Source organism: Lynx canadensis, chromosome D4 (genome assembly GCF_007474595.2).
Source record: "Lynx canadensis isolate LIC74 chromosome D4, mLynCan4.pri.v2, whole genome shotgun sequence".
In the NCBI taxonomy this organism is placed as follows: domain Eukaryota; kingdom Metazoa; phylum Chordata; class Mammalia; order Carnivora; family Felidae; genus Lynx; species Lynx canadensis.
In genome coordinates this window covers 23,036,073-23,058,818 of record NC_044315.2, presented here as the reverse complement: position 1 = coordinate 23,058,818, position 22,746 = coordinate 23,036,073, and the positions used below count along the sequence as shown (strand labels likewise).

Sequence of the window (22,746 nt, the reverse complement as noted above, 5' to 3'; positions counted from 1 at the left end):
TTAATAGCTGCTTCTTGAAGGCCCCAACTTTCTGGGGAATTCCGGTCCTGTGTCTGTTCTGCCTGACACTTGTAAGACACTTCTGTTCGCAGAGACGGCTTCTTGGCTACAGAACTCGATCCTGGCCCGTTTGCCGTGTGGTGTGTCAGAGAAAGCCTGATAGTTGGAGGGATGCCTCTTGTCAGGCCCTGCCTGGGCCTGGAGTTCTTCCTTCTGCTGGCTTAACTCTGAGGCCTCAGATTCACACCTACCTGCCACCTTCACGCCTAGGATCTTCCCAGTGGCAATCATGAGCTCATGAGCTTCAGGAGGCCCAGCACTCACAAGAGCAGTCAGTCACACTTTCAACTGAGTCTTGGTGCTGGCAACTTTCCTGCTTTGTGATTTTTTCATGGCCTTGATCCATTTGATACATGGCCTCATCTTTTTTCTGAAGTAACTCTCGGGAAGAAACTGTTGTTCTGGGGCGCCTGGGTGGCGCAGTCGGTTAAGCGTCCGACTTCAGCCAGGTCACGATCTCGCGGTCCGTGAGTTCGAGCCCCGCGTCAGGCTCTGGGCTGATGGCTCAGAGCCTGGAGCCTGTTTCGGATTCTGTGTCTCCCTCTCTCTCTGCCCCTCCCCCGTTCATGCTCTGTCTCTCTCTGTCCCAAAAATAAATAAACGTTGAAAAAAAAAAAAATTTATAAAAAAAAAAAAACTGTTGTTCTGTGACAGAGGTGAGGGAGCACTCTCTAATTTTCTGTCCTCAACACGGTGGCTCTTCTTTCTGGCTACCAATGTCCCTACCCCTGAATCCTCCCTTCTACATTTTCCTGCTTTGGAACCCTGAGGTCTCACTTTCTCTGCACTTTTTCTTTGTGGAAAATTCTTAGGCTGGCACTCACCTACGACCAGCTTAGAGGGCCAGGACTCCTGCTGCTGCTCCGTGCTGTGTTGTCCTCCAAGTGGACATGCGGCACCTGGGAGGCTCCCATATCCCCACTACAGTCACTGTGGGACTGAGTCAGTGGGGCCTTGTACATCAAGCTATCTGAATTAAGGGGCATGTCAGTGGGAAACTCTTGAGCCTGACTGTGCTCTACCCTCTCGAAATTCAACTTTAACTCACTAAAGAGATGTCTTTCAAAGTCTGATAGTTTAGAATCTTGGGGAGCCAGTGTTTTTGGTGAAGAATGTTCAGTGATCGGCACAGCTTCTACCTCACTCAAATTGACATTTGTCATTTTGGAGCTTTCCAACTCACTGGTTGTCAAGACTTCACAAGATTGGGATTGAAGAGTACACAGCTCCTCGGTGTTGAATACGCCCCTGGACAAGTTGTGCTTTGCAAAATGGCCTAAATTCTTCTGCACCATCACTCTGCCCTGAGCCATTTCAGTTCCATCGCTAGGACTGACATTCTCATCCTTTGGCTCATGTCCAGCTTCAGCTTGCTTTGGGGGCACCTCTGGGCGACATCTATTGTCTAGTACAGCCTCCCTCTGTCTCACTTGAGCTATGATGCTGTGTGTAAGGGACTGGAAAGTCTGACTTCCATACGCAGCTGTCTGGATAACCTCTGCAAGCTCATGGTTGGTGTCAGAGAGTGATGCTTTCAGGGCCCTCTGTCCTTCATTGCCCATAGGTGACATGGCAGGGAGAGAATGATCCAGGGTGGGGACTGAATTTGGTGTTCTCATCCTGTTGCCATGAAAAGTTTTAGAGCTTCTCTCACGGGGGTTAGAAAACTCAGCTTTGCAATCCACCAGAGAAATATGCATGGCTGAGGAGGGAATGTCTAATTGGGGAAGAGGCCATGTTGTGGCTTCTCTCAACATATAGAATTTTATGGATTCAAGAACCCTGAGCGGTAGACCCCACCTCTGACTCATCCGAAATCTTATAATATGGGCCTCTAGCAGCCGTCGGGTATTTGTATCGAGACAGGAAGGCTCCAGAATGGTAATCTGGCAGCAAACCCTAACCACCATTGCCTTTTTTGATTTGTGTTTTCCATTTTAGTCTGGGAACTCCCACACAAAGGCAGTGCATTGTCATCAGCCAGCCATGAACAACACACACCTGTAGGAATCCTACCCGCAGTAATTTACCAAAATTTCTTGTTCAAATGTAATCTAAGGTCAGATTTCATTTGGTTCTGGTCTGTGTCCTTCCTTGAGACATTTAGCAATTCATTCCCTGAGTGACTCCTTGAATGACACACACAGTTACTTTTTGCCTCCAAAGAAGCCCTAAGACCTTTCGCTAAGTAGCATTCTGAGACCCTTTGTGGGCTGACTTCTGGGCTCTTCTCTAGATTTACCCAAGATCCTCATCATGTTCATCATTAGCTGGAACTCTGTTGGGACCCTCTCATGGAAACTTCCTGGGAAACTCGATTCAGTCTTTGCTAGATCCTTGGCTACTGTGGCCCTGGAGCTCAGAGAATTTTGAGCAAACATGTCTGCTTTTTTGCTGAGACGTTTCTGTTCATGTACGCTGAGGCTCCATCAGTGCTAGAGACTCTAGATTTCTACAGGCATGCAGGCACCAGCATGGGGTACCTTCCTTGGACCGTGAAACTCCAGTCTCTCCTGGGGTTCACAGGTAATATGGAAATGGCCAGGAATGATGGAGCCTGGTATACCGGCATGGGATGACCGGCTAACCAATGGAAAGTTGGGGGCTTGAGGACAAATGGCTTCAGGAGATCTTGGGAACCCAGGGACTAAACCCCACAAACTTTCATGGTGCTTCTTCAACACGTGCCATGGCACATGCTGGTTTTCAGTTAAGATAGGAGAGTCTGACTCATTCTTGGATCCTTGGAAAAACACTCCACAGTCCCTATTCTGGGGTGAAGAAGACGATGGTATGATTGGTAGGCGAGGTTGAAGGTGGGCCTGGGGGTTCACCTGAGTGAAAGGTAGCGGCTGGGATTGGGACAAGTTTTGACGCCAGGGTCGGGAATATAAACTGGGGAGAGGAAGGCGATGGGAATGAGGGTGGAGTAGAACTTCTTGATTCTGCATTTTGACTGCAGAAGCATTACGGCATCCATTGAATAAGACAAAGTGAGACCCTAGTGGGGAAGTACTACTAGAAACCAGGAGAGTGGCTACTAAGGACGCACTATGCAAGGAGGGAAGACCCCAGACGAGCTGGCTGTATTTCTGATCCAAGTTTTCCCCCAAACACTTGAGATCGAGGAGCTGCTGACAAATGTGCAGGTGCTCTGGTTTGCCTTCAACATTCCAGCCAGTTTTGGGGACTGTGGTGACCTGTACATCGAAGGCTGCAGTGAATTCACTGAAGATGTCCTTTGGTGTTCTGGCCACATGTGTTTTGAAAATGGTCCCTCTTCTTTTTCTTTCTTCTCCAAAATCTGGAAAGGCATTCTCCTTTTCATTTGTCTCTCTAAGACTGCCTGTATGTTAAGGTCAAGGAAAGAAACTCCACTGGCCTCCTTGTGCCTGTTAGCAGGGTCTCCCCAGAGATGGGTTTCTGGTAGATGGAAGTAATCTTGCTCTTGCTGAAAATTAGAGTGTGATAATGCGGGGAGGAACATATTCTGTGCATGAGCCTGCCAACAGGAGAATCCGGAAATTGACGAGCTTAAATGACCACTACCTCTGATTGTTGGGCTACAAGTGGACCATCCACCAGGGCTATCTGGAAATGAGTTCTCTGGAACAGGCCTCAAGGAGATTGAAATCAATTTAGATTGAGTCGCAGTTAAAGTGCAGTCTGGTGGTGGTGAAACAGACAGGGCTGGTGTGCATGATGACGAGCAAATGAATCAGTGGGATTCTTTGTCTGGGACAGACGTGGTAAGAGGTTGATGTCTTGGAAAAAGGTGGGGTCAAGAGGAAAGATGGTATTCAGAGGTAAAGTGGACTCGGCTTGGGCAATAGGACCCCCTTTCTGAATGTCATGTAGTAGGAGAGGGGGGAAAGGCAGTGGGTTGGGGTGTAGAATGGCCCACTGGGAATCTGGAACTCAAAGGAGGAAAAGACTCTGGTGGCAGAGAGTGACCTGGTCATGAGGATAAGAAACCTTAGGTGAGAAAAGGGAGGGGGTGGTGGGGATGGCTCAGGCAAAAGGGCTGGTTTTAGGTCTCCTGGAGGGACTGCTGTGAAGGCAGGGGATGGACAGAATGATGAGTCTGTCACAGGAGCTGGGCAGCCAAGGGGATCACAGAGAGAGTAGCGTCTTCCAGGACCTCCAGGAACAGCAGCCGATTGACCTCAGCTGTTGTACTATTACACACCTCACAGAAGGGGTCTGGACATAACAGTTGACGAAAGTGCATGGTATCATGATGCCGGCACAGGGGGCTGCAGGAGACAGGAGGTACAAAGCTGCAGCCACGGCCAAAACAAACATATGTGGCTCTGGCAATTCTGGCAAAAGTAGTGCCACCCCCATCCCGAAGGCTTTCCCATTCTGACTCTGAGGATTTTCTATCCCATGTCAACCCCAGACTTCCCTGAAGCCCTAGAAATTCATAGACTCTGCTAAAAACTGTGGGGGGGGGGGGTCAGGAAAGAAGGTAATGTTTAGTCACCTTTGCAGAAGAGAAATCACCTTTCTTATCTCCTCAACTTCGTTCTGGCAAGTTCTCCAACCTGGGAAACCAGGAGATTGGTGAAGGTCGAAGCAGGAGATATTATGAGAGGCCGAGTACAGTGTCCTTTAAGAGATGCACTTGGTAGATTGGATTTGGAGAGCCCCAAGAATGAGGATATAAGATCACATAGTCAGTGATAATAACAAGACTCACATAGGTGTGTTGTTATATCGTTCACAATGGACTTTCATATATACTATCCCATGTGATCTTGAAAAAAACTCTATGAGGGACATAGGTCAATGATTACTTTCAAGAGGAATCTGAATAGGAATGATGTCTCCAGTCTTTCACAAAATCAGGAGACAGAAGTTCTGACTCTTGACAGTCACTCGGCCACCTTGGCAACACCCATTGACCAGTTCCATCACTGCTTTGTGCTCAGGGATGGGCCGAGCAAGGAAAACTGAGAAGGATCTTAGCCCCTGACTGCCTTTCTCTGAGACTTTTCTCTGAGGCCCTTCTTCTCTGACAGGGAAAATATCTAGCAAATGATGTCCTCAGAGATCATGGACTAGGGACCTCATGGAAAGGACAGAAAGGGTCACCCTTGGAGAGCTCAGGTGGAATAGGCAGAACCTTACCGTTCAGTGTCCCACCTTTCCTCCTCCTCTTGGCTCTGCCCTGATGCTAGAACAAAAATGAGAGAATGAGGAGCTTGTCCGTCTCTCACTTGGAGAGTGACTCACTTGTCACTCACTTGTCCGTCTCTCTTCTCTCTGGGAAACAGGGAAATTTAATATCCACGAATGCTATGACTCTATTTTCAGTAACAATTTTGTGGTTCCTGCTTTTATCAATTTTTAAAGGTGATGAAATGTTTTCAATATTTGCTACTTTGAAAAACTCAAGGAAGGATTTTGTGTATGAGGTCCACACTTGATAGTCTCAGCCAGAAGTCCTTTGTTCAATGAGGACACAGACACGGAGGCCAGCAGTCACATCTGTGCTCCCTGAGGTACGACCATGTATTGTAGGACACAGCTCAGAACCCAGTCTGTCCTCAGAGGCTTTCAGAGAACCAGCCCAACATGAAGGAAGGCTTGGTCGAGTGAGGCTTGACATGGGATGGAACTCTCGATCGAGTGCGAGTGAGCTTTGTTCTCTTTCACAGATCCCATACTCTCTAAATAACCCAATCCAGGAATACGGAATCACTGTGTTTGGGATTTTGCCCAAGACCTGTCACCACATCCAGATAGTTTGTGAGCTTCAAGTGGAAATCTTAGTCATTCCTTAACCCGTAGCCCTGCCAGATCTCTTTTCCTAGAGGAGTGAATGTCTCTTCTTTAAACATTCCCATTTTAGGTGTCTCTCTGACCCAGCCAAACTCATTTAGAATGTGGGATGAAGAACAGGAAAGTAAAGAGTTATTCTCTGAAGGACAACTTCTGGTCCCAAATTCTCACAGTTAAAAAAAAGCCTGGAGTCATCACTTCAGTCTTTGAAAGAAGCAAACTGAGAATCATTGACTTTGCTTGCAGCCATAGTAGGAACCACTACCCTAAATCCCCAGAGAGTGTGAATGCACAGAATCATAGCTAAGATCAGCTTACCTGGGACAGAAACCCTGGAGGCTGGGGATTGCTCTCCTTCTGGGAACACTTGAATAGACACTTTGACAAATTGCTGGAGGATGCATGTGGGCTAGCATGAGGGTAAGAAACTCCTGGCGTCACAATCTAATGGGGGCCCCCACTTATTCATAAGTTTTATTACCAGGAACCTCACCTGGTTCTCACACTAAAGAGCTATGAAAACAATGCTCATGTTTCTGGCCAGGGAGTATAGGGTTTGAGAGAAAATTAACCATTTTGAAAACATTGTGAAATATTCTCAGAGTTCTCCATAACACAAGCCTGCTCAGTAGGGAAAAAAGACTACCACATGGGAGAAGGTACATTACGCAACTAAGGCAGCCCATCTGGCCTTCTTGTCTCATCTATGGAGTAGATCTTCAAAACACTTGTGAACATCACCAGTAAGGGGCACAGGCCCATTAAAAGACAGACATTTAATCATATCCCCTGCCCCAAGATCTTATGGGCTCTCCTGGAAAAAAGGAGACAACACATAAGAACACATGGGGAACGTAAGCATAGATATGAGAAACTCTACGAATCAAAAGGAAATGTTAGCAACCACACTATGACAGATGTAGAATGCCTTTGATTGACTCATCTGAAGGTTGCATATGGTCCAGGAAAGAACAACTGAGTTTGAAGATATGGCAGTAGAAATGTTCCATGCTGAAAATCAAAGAGAAAAAGAATTTTTTAATGCTAAAATCTAGAGTACCCAAACATTGTAGAAGCTCAGAGAACACCAAAAAGGAAATTACTAATAAAATAAAATAAAATAAAATAAAATAAAATAAAATAAAAATAAACTATACCTGGACATATCATTTTCAAACTGTAGGAAAGCAAAAGATAAAATATTTAAAGAATTCAGAAGAAAATAAAAACCCCACCTGTAGGAAAAAAGATAAGAATTACGACCTATTGTCATAAGCCATACAAGTAAGAGATCGGAGTGAAATATTTAGTGTTGAAATTTAGTTTGGAAGAAAAAACCACCAATCAAGAATTTTGTATGTAGTGAAATTATCCTTCAAAAATGAAAGAGAAGTAGGAAGTCAGACAAAGAAAAGCTGAGGAAATTCAGCAGCAGCAGACCTGCCCTGCAGAATGTTAAAAGAAGTTCTTCAGAGAGAAGGAAAATACTCAGATCTACAAAAGGTGAAGGAAGATAAAATAAAACTGTTCTTTGTCTTATTCTCAATTGACCCAAGAATAATAACAATAATGTGTTGGGTGATTATAGTGTATGGATAAGTGAATGACATCAGTGTTACAACTGACAGGAGGAATTGGAAATTCCTGCACTACCTATTAAGTGGTATAGTATTATATGAAAGTCATAAATGCATGTTACAAACTCTAGGGCAACCATGAAAATATTTTTTGTAGAAGCGCCTGGGTGACTCAGTAGGTGAAGCATTCGGAAGATCAGAAGGTCAGAAGATCAAGTTCTTCATCGAGCTGTGCACTGAGCATAGAGCCTGCTTGAGATTCAGTCTCTCTCTTCCCTCCCCCTACTGTGTGTGCTTTTTCTCTCTCTTAAGTAAAATAAAATGTTTTTTAACACACAGTAATTGTGCAAAAAAAAAAAAAATGGTGAGAAAATGGACACATATATAATGCTTGTTGAAAACCAGAAACACTAAATGAAAATTACACTGAATGAAATTTACAATAATTTACACTAAATGAAAATTAAAATACAACTTAATCAGGGTGCTTGGGTGGCTCAGGTGGTTAAGTGACTGCCTTCAGCTCAGATCATGGGCTCATGGCTTGTGAGTTTCAGCCCGGAGTAAGGCTCTGTGATGACAGCACAGTGCCAAGAACCTGCTTTGGATTCTGTGTCTCCCTCTATCTGTCCCTCCCCCACTTGAGTGCGCTTACTCTCTCTCTGTGTCTCTGTCTCTGTGTGTGTCTCTCTCTCTGTCAAAAATAAACATTAAAAAAATTTTTAATACAGCGTAATGTGTAAGATTCAGCAAAAGCAGTAGTTGGAAGTTGATAGCTTGGAATGCATGTATTTGTAAAGGAAGATTTATTATCTCTGACAGACTCTACTCTATTTACCTGATTGATGTCTCTGTGCTTCCAGAATATTGGCAAACACGGATTCCTCTTTAGGTAACAGCATCAGAAGAAGGACCCCACCCCACTCAGGAGGGCAAGGATGGGGATAGCTAGCAAGTTCAATTGGAGTTCAGCCATGGTGCAGTAAGGCCTCTCAGACAAAGATGGTTCACAGCGTTGGACAGGTATTGCTGCCTCGGGCAGCTGGGCATTGAGAGTACATGTTGTAGACTAGAGTTCCAGGCCCACATCACAGAGCTTTAGTACAGACACCAAAGGTTCTTGAGGGTAGGGGAGGGGACAACACAGGAAAGAGAAACCCACACGCAACTCCTCCCCCATCGTCCAGGCCAGCAAATCTGTCCATCCTTCCATGATCTCTTAGATGCCCTAACTTACCTTCCAACTCCACCTATTCACCATTTCATATATTTACCTCAGTGAAATCATCATATTCCACCTGTTTCCCTGATATTACCTGAGACCCTTTTTACTGCTTGGTGATCTCCTTTTGGACCCCACATTGTCGCCGAAGGTTTGCTATGCCCAGAGATCCACATCCCCAACATCTACTCTGCCTTGAGCTGCAGTTTTCCCCAGTAGTGCATTTTTACTTTTATGAACTGAAATATACTGAGAGGCAGCCCTACCCCCCATATTTCCTCAAAAGAATCCACACTCACCAAAGAGCATAAGAGAGCAGAGTAGCCTCTACCAAAGTACAGAAAGCATGACAAAGAGGGAGACGAGGGCATGGCGCCCCATGGACCTGTGGCAAACAACTTAAAATCCTTCAGTAATTCTTTTATTTCCCCATAGCCTTCTTAGGCTATTCATGCCCTAGAGGGTCTCTTCTACCCATACGGTGTCTCACCCTGAGGCTCCCTCTTCTCTCTGCCTAATGCCACCTCTCCCCTCAGCATTTGTATTTTTTTTTATTTTTTGAACTTTATTTTGAGGGACGGAGGGCTTGTGAGCATGAGCGGGGGAGGGGTAGAGAAGAAGAGAGAGAATCCCAAGCAGCCTCCAGCCTGATGGGGGCCTCGACCTCATGAGCCACAACACCATGACCTGTGCTGACATCAAGAGTCGGACCAACTGGTTGGCCTGAGCCACCCAAGCGCCCCTCCCCACAATTTTAATTGTTCCTTTGTTACAGAGCAGTAATGCTGAATCACAGCCCACAGGACCAAACTCATCTTAATCTAGGAAGCGGGCTTCTCTTCAGCATAACGTCTCATGAGCACAATTGTAATTATATGTAACAATACCATTTGGAGTATTTTGAATCACACCTGTGGTTACTTCTTCCATGAAAAGTTTCATTACTTTTTCCCCCGCATAATTGTTAACGTTTCACCAAAACACCTATTGACATCTCCATCCCTTTTTTAACAATAATGCCATTCTTGTTGATGGTGTATATGTATTCATCTCTCCATGCTAGCTAGTCATTTAATAGTTGTACCCCTTACAACTAGCTTCATTATTTGTATTACAGGCTGTTGAAATTAAGCCCTGTATCCACTCCTTATTTGACTTGCCTGCATTCCATCTCTGATGAATCAGTCTTGGCCACAGACACCCAATTCTATCCCTCTGATAGGAGGAGGGTATATCAGTACTGGTAACTCCTTCCTTTACCTCTCTTCTCCTGCACCCACAGCTTCACCATTGTCTCTACCCAGAAGGAAGGTACACTTCAAGCTCAGCCCGCCTGGGGCACATACCTTCCCTTGACTGCAGGAGGTTTCTCTGTTAAGGAAAATCCCTGCACATATCTTTGCATCACTAGTATTGCTTTTTAATAGAAAGTGTGGTCCTGACGGTCCCTAAGGCTCCTAGGACCCACTCACAACTATAACAATATCCTTTAACATCCGAGCGAGATCAGTTCCACCAAAAAAAAAGTTTCTAGGTGAGGAGGGGTTATAAATATGGCACATCGGATATAGTTTTCAAAAATGGGCCCTTATTATAAAAAAGCCTAAGAAACTGACCCAGATTAAAGGAAACTAGAGAGACACAGCAACTATGTGTAGTATGTGATTCTAGACAGAATCCTGTAAAGGAAGTTTAAGAAAAACTACACAAAGGACATTACTTGGTTTAAATCCACAAAATTGGGGGCACCAGGATGGCTCAGTGGGTTAAGCATCTGACTCTTGATTTCGGCTCAGGTCATCATCTCACAGTTTCTGGGATCCAGTACCCCCTGGGGCTCTACACGGATGTCTCAGGTCCTACGTCGGATCCTCTCTCTCCTGGTCTCTCTGCCCCTCCCCTGCCACAGGCACATGCACTCTCTCTTCAAAATAAACTTAAAAACATAAAGTGACAAAAATGTAATATGAATGCGAAAGTAAAAACTTTATGTCAATTTTAAACTGTTATCACTGCGATAACTGTGCTGTAAGAGAAACTTTTCTTAAGAAATACACGATGAAGGGGCGCCTGGGTGGCTCAGTTGTCTAATCGTCCAACTTCATCTCAGGTCGTGAACTCGCGGGCAGTGAATTCGAGTCCCATGTCGGGCTCTGTGATGACAGCTCAGAGCCTGGAACCTGCTTTGGATTCCCTGTCTCCCTCTCTCCCTGTTCTTCCCCTACTTGTGCACTCTTTGTCAGAACTAAATAAACGTTAAATTAAAAAAAAAAATTACACAATGAAATATTCAGGGCGAAAGTACATGATGCATGAAATATATTCTCAAACGTTCAAGAACGTATGTATGTTTTTCATACATGTATCTGTGCGGTCGTGTGGAGAGAGAAGGGAAAGGAGGAAAGCAGACAGGAATTGTAAATAGTTCAAACTGTTAGTAGGTAAATCTGGATAAAGGGTATATGGCTCTACCATCTATGCGACTTCTCCACAATTTATTTTCAAATATATACACTTTAAAAATGAATTTAACCCAACCTTTGAGATTTCCGGCTTTGATTCCAGGAGCTGCTGCCGCCACCATACCCAGACCCCAGAAGTGCGCAATGCCAACTTTAAAACAGTTGTCTCGAGCTCTGTCCCAGACAAGAACCCTGGGATGGTCTGCACGTATGAAGCATGCTAACATTTCACCAAGGTTTTAACAAAATACTGGCAAAGAACAACCCCATTCAAAACCAAAAAAAGAAAGAAAAAGTATTTTAGAAATTATGCACAATATAAAACAAACAAAATGAACAAAACGTCATCATGTATACTACATGGAACCCCTAAGGTCTTTTTTGTCTAGTGCTTCCAGGTTATTGTCTTCTGGGTTCTGCGGTGTGAATTGGTTTGCTAGCACCTCATTTGCTCTGCTAGTCAGTTACTGCTCCTCCACCAGATTCCCACCTTCCAAAAATGTGTTGACATCTTTTTCCTTACCCGCTCCCCTTTTTTGTCATCCGTAAGTACTTCTTTTCCACAGCTTTATTGAAATATATTTCACATACCATATAATTCACCCATTTGACGTGGATAAGTCCATGATTTTCAGTATATGCACAGACATGTGCATCACAATTCTAAAGCATTTCCACGACTTCAGAGAAAAACACCTGCAACCTTTTGCCTATCATTCCCCTCTCCCCTTAGCCCCCCTCCACCCCACGTCCAGGCCCCAGCTCTAGGCTGAATCTACTTTCTGTCTCCCGATTTCCCTATTCTGGACATTTCATGTGAATGGAATCATGTGTGGTCATTTCTGGCTGGCTTCTTTCACTGAACATGTTTTCAAGGTTCATCCATGTTGTGGCATGTATTGGTCTTTTTATTGCCAAAAAATATATTATGTGGGTATGTCCTGTTTTATTTACCCATTTATCAGTTGATGGATGTTTGTGTTGTTTCCATCTTGTGACGTTATGAATAATATAGCTGTGAACATTTGTACACAAGTTTTTGTGTAGACCTCTGTTTTCAGTGCTCTCGAGTAGACACCTAGGAGTCATCTGCTGGGTTATATGATAACTGGATGTTTAACATTTTGAGCAACTGCCAGACTGTTTTCCAAAACAGCTGCAATATTTTCCATTCCCACCAGCATCATATGGGGTTCTAAATTCTCCACAGTCCCACCAACACTTGGATTATCTTTTTGATTCTAGCCATCCTTGTGGGTGTGAAGTGCTGTGAAATACTGGTTTTGATTTGCATTTCCCTGATGGCTAATGGCATCGAGCATTTTTTCATCTAATCTTTTACTTTTAATGGCCTTTGGGGAAAGAGAGGAGTGTTTGATCTACTGTGTTTAACTTGAAACACAATAGTTCATTTTAAAAGTGGCGGGAAAAGTTTTTCTTCTAAATATTTGAAAACACATAGAGCAGTGTTGAGTCTTTATCAACATGTATAGTGTTCTTCTATACCTTTTGCATGTTATACTTACTGTGTGATGAAGGGACAGTGAGATCGTGCCCTGAATTTGCTCTGTAAGATTACTTCTCATGTGGAGGTGAGGAATTCACTCAAAGGGCTCCTCAGGGTTGACTGCAAGGCAGAGCAGAACTGATTGCCAAAGTGCCTATAAGCTCAGTGCTTTTTGTCACCAATGCTGCGTACATCTATTGTGAATAAGTATGTTCCACAGGTGATAAATATCAAAGAAATGTGAGAGCTTTGACATGGGCACATAGCATATGTCTTAGAGATGGATGGCAAGATGTTTATTTGTTTATGTTTGTTTATTTTGAGAGACAGAGAGAGAGAGAGAGAGAGAGAGAGACCACGAGGTGGGGAGGGGGAGAGCAGAGAGAGAGGGAGGAGGAGGAGCAGAGAGAATCCCAAGCAGGCTCCACACCAGCAACACAGAGCCTGATGTGAGGCTGGAACTCGTGAACCTGAGATTATTACCTGATCCTAAACCGAGAGTCAGATGCTTAACCGACTGAGGAGCCCCTAGATGGGAAGATCTTACAATGGGCTTTTGCACTTTAATCGTAATCACACCTGCCAGATGATAATAGTGCAACTTGGGTGAGGGGCGTGTGGGAAGTTCTATTGTTCTAGCTGCTCTTGTGCATGTTTAAACATTTCTGTAGTAAAAAAGCTTAAAAAAGTAAAAGAGGGAAAGGAGCAGGAGGAGACCTGGCAAGGGAGGCTCAGTCCCATCAAGACTAGAATTTAGTGATCTCTCAATAAAGAGTATTTCCTTCGACACTGGGGAAGGAAAGAGGAATGGGGAAATATTGTTGGAAGGTTTCGCTGTGTTGTGTTCTGATGAAGAGCTCCCATCTCATGGCTTTCTAGCTCCTCTGTGAACTGTGGTCCAGCACATCTGCAGGGAAAATGAAGAGGGCCTAAGTTGAGGAAAGTGAAGGAAATTTAAAATAGATCTGAGTAGAATTGGCAAGAGAACAGACGAAGGAAATAGTGACCTAACTCCAATTCTTTTGCTTCCATGTAAGCCTGGGATAAGTATTTGTGAGATGAATGAATGATTTGCAAGTAGTGCTGGGACTGAATTTCTTGTGCCATCAATAGACTCAATTGTGATATTTCCAATAGTGATCAGTAACTTGGAGAAAGGTATTTCTAGAAAAAGCAGAGAGATGAGAATTTGCCAGACAAGAAGGACTGAAGGGGATTGGATGGGGCCCATTTGTACTGGAGGTTCTTGTTTAAAATTTTTTAATGTTTATTTCGAGAGAGACACCGGGAGAACACAAGTGGGGGAGAGGCAGAGAAGGAGAGACAGAATCCCAAGCAGGTTCTGTTCAGAGCCTGTGTGAGATCATGACCTGAGCTAAGAGCAAGAGTCAGCCGCTACAATGACTGCGCCACCCAGTCACTGTTTTTTAAATTTTTTTAATGCTTATTTTTCAGGAAGAGAGGGAGAGACACAGAGTGTGAGCTGACGAAGGGGCAGAGAGAGAGACGGAGACACAGAATCCCAAGCAGGCTCCAGGCTCTGGGCTGTTAGCACCGAGCCCCACGTGGGGCTCAAACTCATGGACCACGAGATCATGACCTGAGCCGAAGCTGGACGCTTACCCGACTGAGCCACCCAGGTGCCCCTGGAGCTTTTTAAATGTTGTTACCTGATAGATGATCAAGAAGACAAGGCTTTGGTACATAGACGACAAGTAGAAAAATGAATGATGTGGAGTTGGTACCAGGGGGCATATAAGCCGGAAGGATAGGAGGAGGAGGTAAAAGGACAGAATGTCAGACTATAATATTCCTGATTGGAGAAGTATTCCGAGTATTAAGATCTACAGGGTGTCAGTAACTGCACCGGATGGGCAGTAAAGGACTCTAAAATGAGATTATGTAGAAACTGGGACACTGGGTTATTGGCTGATCTATCCACATAGATGTTACAACGTCCAGTACTTTCTCTTCATGTTGCCTGCCCTGGGCCCCATCTCACCTATTGTCTCTCTCAGGACCTCCACAGAATCAGACTCTGCATTCTTTCTGTGACCTTAATGTTCAGATACTGCAGGGTCAATGGCATGACCCTTGACAAGAAGGATACCACATTTGTATCTTCTTGTTCAAAGAGGGCTTCAATGGTTTTTTAACACTGAACATTCACTAGGACACTCACTCCATTTTTGAGTTCCAGCCTCATGTGGCATCGCCTTCCCTCCAGAATCCTATTGTAAGCGTGGGAGAATCCTATTGTAAGGGTGGGTAGGTGTGCTGTCTTGGCCAAAAACAAACAAACAAAAAAAAAACAACCAGCATTCCATGGAAAAGCCCCCAATTATCTGTATGCTGGTGCACAGTGTAGAACTCACCTCTGGTTCATAAACTGCAGGTCTTCTGGAGGAGATCTACCTTGGCTCCACTAAGGCCATGAATATCAAAGGTGGTACCTCCATTGTAATGGCAGAACTGTCCACACTAAAGGCAAGATCTTGTATGTTGCCATCAAGTGTGGATAGAAGGAAGGAAGGAACCAAGGTCCCCTTCTCCAAAAGGGGGTGCCAAGCTTGACAGCTTCCAGTAGGAAACCCCCATGTCAAGTTTAACATGACCCACACGACAGATGCTTAAGCAGCATCTATGCCGTTCCTAGACCCTACCCCAACCAGCCCAAACACTCCCATTCAGAGTTCACCCACCTGTGGGATCCTCTGGTAACTGGAAGCCACTGTAACACTAGCAGGCAAGAAGGAAACAGTGGCTTAATCATTATGTTCTGAAAACTATACCTGTCTTTGATCCTCCTCAGATAGAGAAGACTTACTCTAAAAGGTATAAATCGTTCAATGAGGGTAAAGGAGAGAGCTGCTAAGAGGCAGGAGAACAGAGCCCATCTCCTCAAATTTCATCAGAGAGGAAATGGGCTCGGACTACATGGTCCCCCAAGAGATCCCCCTCAACAGGCGGACTGGTCACCTTGAACCAACACAGTACACAGAACAGATATCACTGTTAGAGAAATGTTTACTGGGGAGAATGAAAGGGATTATTTTGTGGGATTCGGGCTGGGAAATTTCCCCCTCTGGAAATTCTGGAGAAGGGTTTTCTGTCTAAATGATAGACACAGATCTCCGAATACCGTGCCTTTAGCAGCTGTGAGCGTGGCTGGAGGCCCCTGGCCAGCTTGATGCCTGCAGGTGCAGTGTGGGTGCGGCACAGGCTCCCTGTGGGGCACAGACAGGCGATGGTTCTGACACAACAGCTGGCCCTTAAGTGCCACAGCTTCCTGGGGGTGTCTGCCCTTGTCCCTGATCTGTCTAATACTTGGAGAATGGCTGTGGCCCACAAAGACAGCTTCTTGGTGACAGGACTTGGTATTTCTCTCTTTACAGGAGGGAGCCCTGTAGCTGAGAGGAGGCCCCTGGGCAGGCTGTGCCTGGCCCTGCACTTGTGCTTCCTTCCGAGGTTTCCCAAACTTGGCTGAGGACAGAAGGGGCTGTTGAGGACAGGCGCTATCTGTAGCACGCCGGTGCCCCATCTTCTCTTCTAAGAACTTCCCAACATCTTCCCTGAGTTTCTGAGCCTCGGTCCTCCCAGTAAAGGCAGCTCTACCTTGAACCATGCCTCTGCTTTGCACACATGGCAGGATGCCCTTTTCCTGGGAGTTTTCTTGTCTTTTGCACTTTCTGCCAGGATTCAGCCATTGTAAAATAGCCTTCATTTTTTTTGTAAAAAGGCTTTCAGGGGGAGGCTGACCCTTCTGTGATAGGGTGTGGGAGGATTGGCTCCCAGGCTTCTCCGCCAGTGTCACGTCCCGAGGAGGGCAACTCTTCCTTATAGGCTGGTATGTCCCCAACCCTGCATCCCCTCCACCAAACTCTTGTGCTTTGGAACACGGAGGGCTCACTGTCTCTGTAGCTGGTGGGAGATTCTTGTGCTGGTGCTTCCTTAAGACATGCTTAGGGACCCACGTATCCTGCTGCTGTTCCGTACTAATTCCTGTGTCCTGCACACGGACGTGAAGCACCTGGGAAGCTCCCATGTCCCCACTGGAGTCCTCCTGGTCATGAGTCAGGGAGGCCTTGGAAGTCGAGGGGGGCAGGTCGTTGCCTCTGCTCTGGGCCCAGCTCTGCTGTCTTTGCTCCAATTTAAGATTTAATTCCTTATACAGGCGTTCTGTTAAATTAGGATCTTGGGGAATTGATGTGTTTGGTGGGTGGCTTTTAATGGTCATGGTACGTTTGTCCTTATTTGCATTCACATTTATCATTTGGGGGCTTCCTGGCTGGCTGGTTGTCAAGCTATCTCTAGGTTTTGATTGACGCCCATCTAGCTCCTCAGCCCTGAATAACTCCCTGGACACTTTGGGCACAGAAACAGGTTCTGGATTCACTACCATTTTGCCCTGTTGCATCTTGACTCTATCGCTGGTATTTACGGTCTTATCCTTTGGCTCACGCCTGGTGCCAGCTTGCCTTGCGGGCTGCTTTGAGGGCATTCTGTTGGCTGGCACAGTCTGTGTCTGGCTTGCTTTGCCTATGCTGCTACGTCTGATAGCTTGAAGAGTCTGTCTGCCATCCTTCATTTTCTGAACTTTTTCTGCAAGCCCATGGTTGATAGGACGCGGTGATTTTGCTGGGATTCCCTGTCCTTCCTTGCCCCCAGTTGAGGTGGCAGGGAGAGAATGATCCAGGATGGGGGCTGAATTTGCTGTTCCCGCTTTGTCTCCATGGAGAGATTTAGAGCTTCCTCTAAGGGACTTAAAGTCCCCAGATTTAGAGTTGGCCTCTGAAATCAGGTTGGTTGAGCAGGGAAGGTCCGAATGGGATAAGGACGGGGATGGGGCCTCTTTCAATTTAAAGATAGCTATGGATTCAAGGTCCTTAGGGGGAACGCCCTCTACCATTCTATGATGGAATTGTTTAATATGGGACTCCAGCATCTGCTGTGCATTAGATTCAATGAAGGAAAGCTCCCGGGAGGTATTCAGGCAATATTCCCCACCCACTGATGGTGGCAGAACTCTCTGTTGTATTTCAGTGTGGGATTTCTCAGGATGAAGCAATGTCTGATTCATAGTGTGCCATGAACTATGCACGGTCCCGGGGAGCTGACCCTCATTGATTTCCTCCAACTTTTTGCTCAGATGTATTCTGAGGACATTTTCAAGTTGCCTTTGGCCTAGTCTCTCCACAGATGCCCTTGATGTATTCTCGGATGGGCTCATAAGTTCTTCCTCAGCATCATACCCCATATCCTTATCTGAAGAGCTCTCTGGGTCACTCAACAGATGATCTTTTGGCCCATTCTCTGGGTTGTTTCCCAGATCCTTCCCAAAGGGGTCCTCTAGCTGAAGCATTTCTGAGTCCCCCTCATGGAAGCTTTCAGGTGGGCTCAACCCAACATTTAGAGTGTTGCTACTCTGACTCTTAGAGGTCTGTTGGAGTCTACGATAGTGCCCCATCTCAGGTATGTTTGAAAAATTCTTCGGAGGCCTCATCAGTGATAGAGACTCATGGATCCTGCGGGGAAGGCCCCACCGGTGCTGGATGAGCCTCTTTCGGAGGTGATGCTCTAGTTTCTTACGAAGCTCATCACTGAGAGGAAACTGTCCAGGAAGGATAGAGACTGCACCATGGGCCTGGATGGCCCGGCGGTTAGACAGGTTAGGAGCCGAAGGACAAAAGGCCTCATGGGATCTTTGAACCACAGCGGGTAAACCCCACAAACTTGCCTGTTGCTTCTGCAAAACATTCCATTCTAGGTCTTGAATTTCAGAGGGGATGAGAGACTCCAATTCATTCTGGGGTCTATGAAAACACACTCCACAGCTCTTAATCTGGGGTAGAGGACTAGATGGCAGGATTGGGAGTGGGGATTGAAGGTAGGTCTCCGGCTGGACTTGAGTGGGAGGCAGGGGCTGGGGTTGAGGCTGGGGTTGAGGCAGGGATTGAGGCTGGATCTCAGGCAGGGCCTGAGGAAGTGGAGGGGGAAGTCCTGGGGATTCCTGGTCTGTGGAGGTAGAGATTCTATTGAAAATAAAGGTTGAGGAACGATCCTCTGAGACATGGGCAACAGAGGGCAAAGACTTAGTATGCAGAGTTGGGAGACCCCAGAAGAGCTGCAAAGGTGTTTGCTGTAAATGGACCTCTACCAAGGTTGTAGGATAGGGGGGCTGCTGATGCACATGCAGCTCCTTTGATTTGTCTTTGCTGTTCCAGAAAGGAAGGGAGGCTGCCAAGTCAGGCTGGGCAGCAACTGACTCTGACATTTTTCCCAAAGAATTTAGTGTGTAGTCTGGCCTGAGTTGTTTTGGAAAAGAACCCTTCTTTCCCTTCCATATCAAGAAATCACTCCTCTTTTGGACTTGTTTCTCCAGAAGTACCAGGACTTCGGGGCTGAGGAAAGACAGGTTACCAGGCTCTACAACGTAGGCCACAGGGTCTCCCCTGGAAGAAGCCTCAGAACGGAGGGCAAGAATCTCTTGGCTGAAATCACATTGAGCCAAGGTAGAAGGGAAGAAGTCTTTGGCATGAGTTTTCCACGAAGAGAAGTCTGAGACACACAAGCTTGCATGGTCAATGCCTGTGGTTGTTGGGATATGAGTGGACAATCCAACAGGGCCATCTGGAGATGAGTTCTCCGGAACAGGCTTCAAGGTGACGGAAATTGATTTAGATTGAGCCACAGTTAAAGTGCTGTCTGGTGGTGGTGAAACAGACAGGGTTGGTGGTGCATGATGACAAGCACAGGTCTCAGTGGGATTCTTTGTCTGGGACAACTCCGATAAGGAGTTGACATCTTGGGAAACGGTGGAGTCAAGAGAGAAGGTGGTATTTAGAGACAATTTGGCCTCTGGTTGAACAACAGGGTCCACTGTCTGAGCATCACATGGTGGGAGAGGGGAAACGGCAAGGGGTTGGGCTGGGAAATGGTCCTCAGGGAAATCAGATTCCAAGGGAGGACAAGGCTGTGGTAGCAAAGAGTGATCCGGTGGTGAGAGTGGAACATAGTCAGCCAAGGGGGTCATTGGGTTAGGTGGGAAGGTGGAGGCAAGTGGCAGGGAAGGCTCAGGCAGAGAAGCTGATGTTAGGTCTCCTGGAGGGTCTGCTGAGAAGGCAGGGGATGAAGTGAACAATGAGTCAGTCACAGGAGCTGTGGAACCCAAGGAAGTAGCATCTTCGAGGGCCTCTGGGTACAGCATCCGATTGATCTCAGCAGTGGTGTTATTACACACCTCACAGAAGGGGTCTGGACATAACAGTTGACGAAAGTGGATTGTATCACGTTGCCGGCCTAGGGGGCTGCAGGAGACAGGAGGTACAAAGCTGCAGCCAGGGCCAGAACAAGGGAAGGAGCACCTGCTGACCTGCCTAGGGAGGGGCCACCTGAAGCCTGCTGCTCCTTCACAATGCCCCACATTTATGACTTCATAATACACTCAGTAACCTTCACCCCAGGGCCCTCATTCACGTACCCATTCCTATGGCTACCCCCCTCCCATGACTGGCAGGTTGCACTGAATTCATACAATTGCATAAATCATGCTCTAGGAGGGATCGGGATAGAAGGGGAAAGAGTAGTCACCTCCTTATATTACTCATGAGCTTCCTTATCTCTTCCTCTTCTCTCTGAAGGCATTTCCAACCTGGGAAACCAGGAGAGTGGGTTATATGTAGTGAAGGTAGAAACACAGGTATTATACAGGAGTCCCTTTGTGAGACACCCTTGCGATATTAGATTCTGAATGCCCCAATAATCGGTAGATGAGGTCAAATGGTCAATGATGTGACACATGGTATAGCATTAAAGTATTTCATTTACATTACATCATGTGATGCTCAAACCACCTCTGTGAAACACAGAAGGCCGTGGTTACCTCAGGGAGGAATCCTGAGTATCCGTGATGTCACACGTCTTGCACAAAATCAGGAGACAGAAGTTCTGACTCCTGACATCTCACACGGCCACCACTGGGCAACAACCATTGATTGCCCAGGTCCACCATGGCTCCACACTCAGGGTTGGGCAGAGCAAGGAATCTAAGGGCCTCCAGTTCTGAGTGTTCTGAGGCCTCCATTTTCAGAGGGGCACTGTGTCTAGTAGCTGATATCCTCGGAAATCATGGAACTGGAACCTCATGGGAAGGACAGGAAGGGTCACCCTTGGAGAGCTCATGTGGAACAAGCAGAACCTTACCTTTCAGTGTACTGCCTTTCCTCCTCCTCTTGGCTCTGCCCTGACGCTAGAATGAAAATGAAAGAATGAGGAGCCTGGGACTCATCTCTCACTCTGCTCTCAGAAATGGGAGACATTCTTGGGGTGCCTGGGTGGCTCAGACAGTTAAGCGTTTGACACTTGACACATGACACTCAGGTCATGATCTCTGTTCACTGGTCTCCAGTGAATTCAAGGTCCCCATCTGTGCTGTCAGAGCAGAGACCGCTTGGGATTCTCTCTCTCCCTCTCTCTGCTCCTCCTGGGGCCACCCTCTGTGTGTGTGTGCGCGCGCACATGTATACTTTCTAACTTAAGGAAAAAAAACAGAAACTGAGGACCAACAGTCACATCAGTGCTCCATCAGGTAGGACCCTGTATCCTGGGACAGAGCTTGGACCCTAGTCTCTGCTCAGTGTGTCTCAGAGGCTTAGCACTCTTCTGATCAGCCCAACATGAAGGCTCGGTCGAGTGAAATCTTACAGGAGAAGGTGACCCATGATCAAGTGCTGGGGAACCTTGTTCTCTTACACACATCCCATACTCTCTAAACCCAAACTAAGACTACAGAATCCTTATGTTTGGGATTTTATCCAAGACCCGCCACCACAGCCAGATAAGTACTAAACCTTAGTTAGTACTTTCTTAACCCTTAGCCCTGCCAGTACTCTCTTCCTAGAGGAGTGAATGTCTCTTCTTTTAGATTTCCCATTTTAGTTGTGTCTAATCATACCAAACTCATTTTAAAATTTGGGACTAGAAGTAGAAACAATACGAATGTCTGTTCAGGACTCCCCCAGGATTCCTTACCTTTTGGATGGGTTTGGTGTTCCTAGTTGGAAATGGAATCCCCATGAGGTAGCACAGGAACAGAAGAAGCAACCCCAACCCATACAAGAAGGTGAAGTTGGGGTCAGTCTCGAAGCATGTTGAGCCAAAGCACAACATGGTTCAGTAGCACTATTCTGAAATGAGAGAATCACAAAGCTGCCTATAGGTAACTGAATTGCAAGGCTGCCTATAGGTAACTGAGCTCCGAGTGTGCCGATGCCTGACTATATAACTCTCCAGGTTTACATCACAGAGCACTGAAAAGTCACAAAAGGTTTCTGAGGGTGCGGGGAGGGGACAATTGGAGAGGGTGTGCCCAAAGCCCCTCCCCCACCTACCAGCCCAGAAGGTCCCTCCACCTCTCCTCCTGCAGGTCCCTCTGCCCTACCCTGCCATCCTGTTTTCCTACCTCATCTTTTCATCATATTGATGAGGGAGCATGAGGCTGGCTGAGGGGCCAAGCACAAGCTAGCACACAATCCCCTACCTGCCAACTGTGGGCAATGTGTGATATTCCTTAGATAACTCCAGGCTACTCAAAACCAAGAAAGGAAAAAAAACAAATGGCTGAACTGATAGAGTCTCCACCAGTTCACCAGAAAAAGGCAATCCTGTCAACAGCCTAATGTCCAGGAACCCCCTACTGTCTTAATGTTAACGCTTTGTCTGAGGGAAAAACAACCTTATCCTGACTATAGCCAGGCCTCCAATTATCTGAGTCTTTAGACTATGAAAATCCCTTTAGGAACTCTCTCTTGACTTTGTCTCCCCCTACTCCATAAAAGTATCCCCCAACAATTATAGTCCAGCTCTTTCTGCCCATGGGTCCTGTCCCTGTGCTTTAATAAAACCACCTTTTTGTACCAAAGACATCTTCAAGAATTCTTTCTTGGCCATCGGCTCCAGACCATCCCCCCACCATCACCTCAAAACTTCATCATTTGGTCCCCAGCATGGCACGTTGAGTCTTTTCATTGGGACTCTGAGCCGGTGCAAATTCAGTGAGTATACTCTCTCTTTTCTTCCTTTACTCTTATTTCAGGGGCTTTTCGAGAAATATGCTCTTATTGGAACACTTTC

The 22,746-nt window shown here is 46.2% G+C and overlaps 1 protein-coding gene across 1 annotated transcript; it reads right to left on the bottom strand.

Annotated features, from left to right (window-relative positions):
* Positions 1-4,147: 4,147 nt before the first annotated feature.
* On the bottom strand, positions 4,148-21,811 carry LOC115499065 (spermatogenesis-associated protein 31D4-like). The gene is made up of 7 exons (XM_032595512.1): positions 21,646-21,811; positions 20,742-20,863; positions 20,206-20,331; positions 15,758-19,922; positions 6,166-6,256; positions 4,547-4,607; positions 4,148-4,316 (listed from the first exon to the last, which is right to left on the bottom strand). The coding sequence occupies exons 1-7, from the start codon at positions 21,781-21,783 to the stop codon at positions 4,148-4,150; spliced, it is 4,872 nt and encodes a 1,623-aa protein (XP_032451403.1). The 5' UTR covers positions 21,784-21,811.
* Positions 21,812-22,746: the final 935 nt, after the last annotated feature.

What these genes read in the sequence shown, in the direction of transcription:
- LOC115499065 (XM_032595512.1), bottom strand. Translation starts at nt 21,783, where the DNA reads ATGTTGTGCTTTGGCTCAACATGCTTCGAGACTGACCCCAACTTCACC. An exon ending in TCACAGCTGCTAAAGGCACG is followed by an intron (nt 6,257 to 15,757) that starts GTATTCGGAGAT and finishes CCCTCATGCTAG; the next exon opens with CCCACATGCATCCTCCAGCA. An exon ending in GTGATTTCTCTTCTGCAAAG is followed by an intron (nt 4,317 to 4,546) that starts GTGACTAAACAT and finishes TGTCTCCTGCAG; the next exon opens with CCCCCTGTGCCGGCATCATG.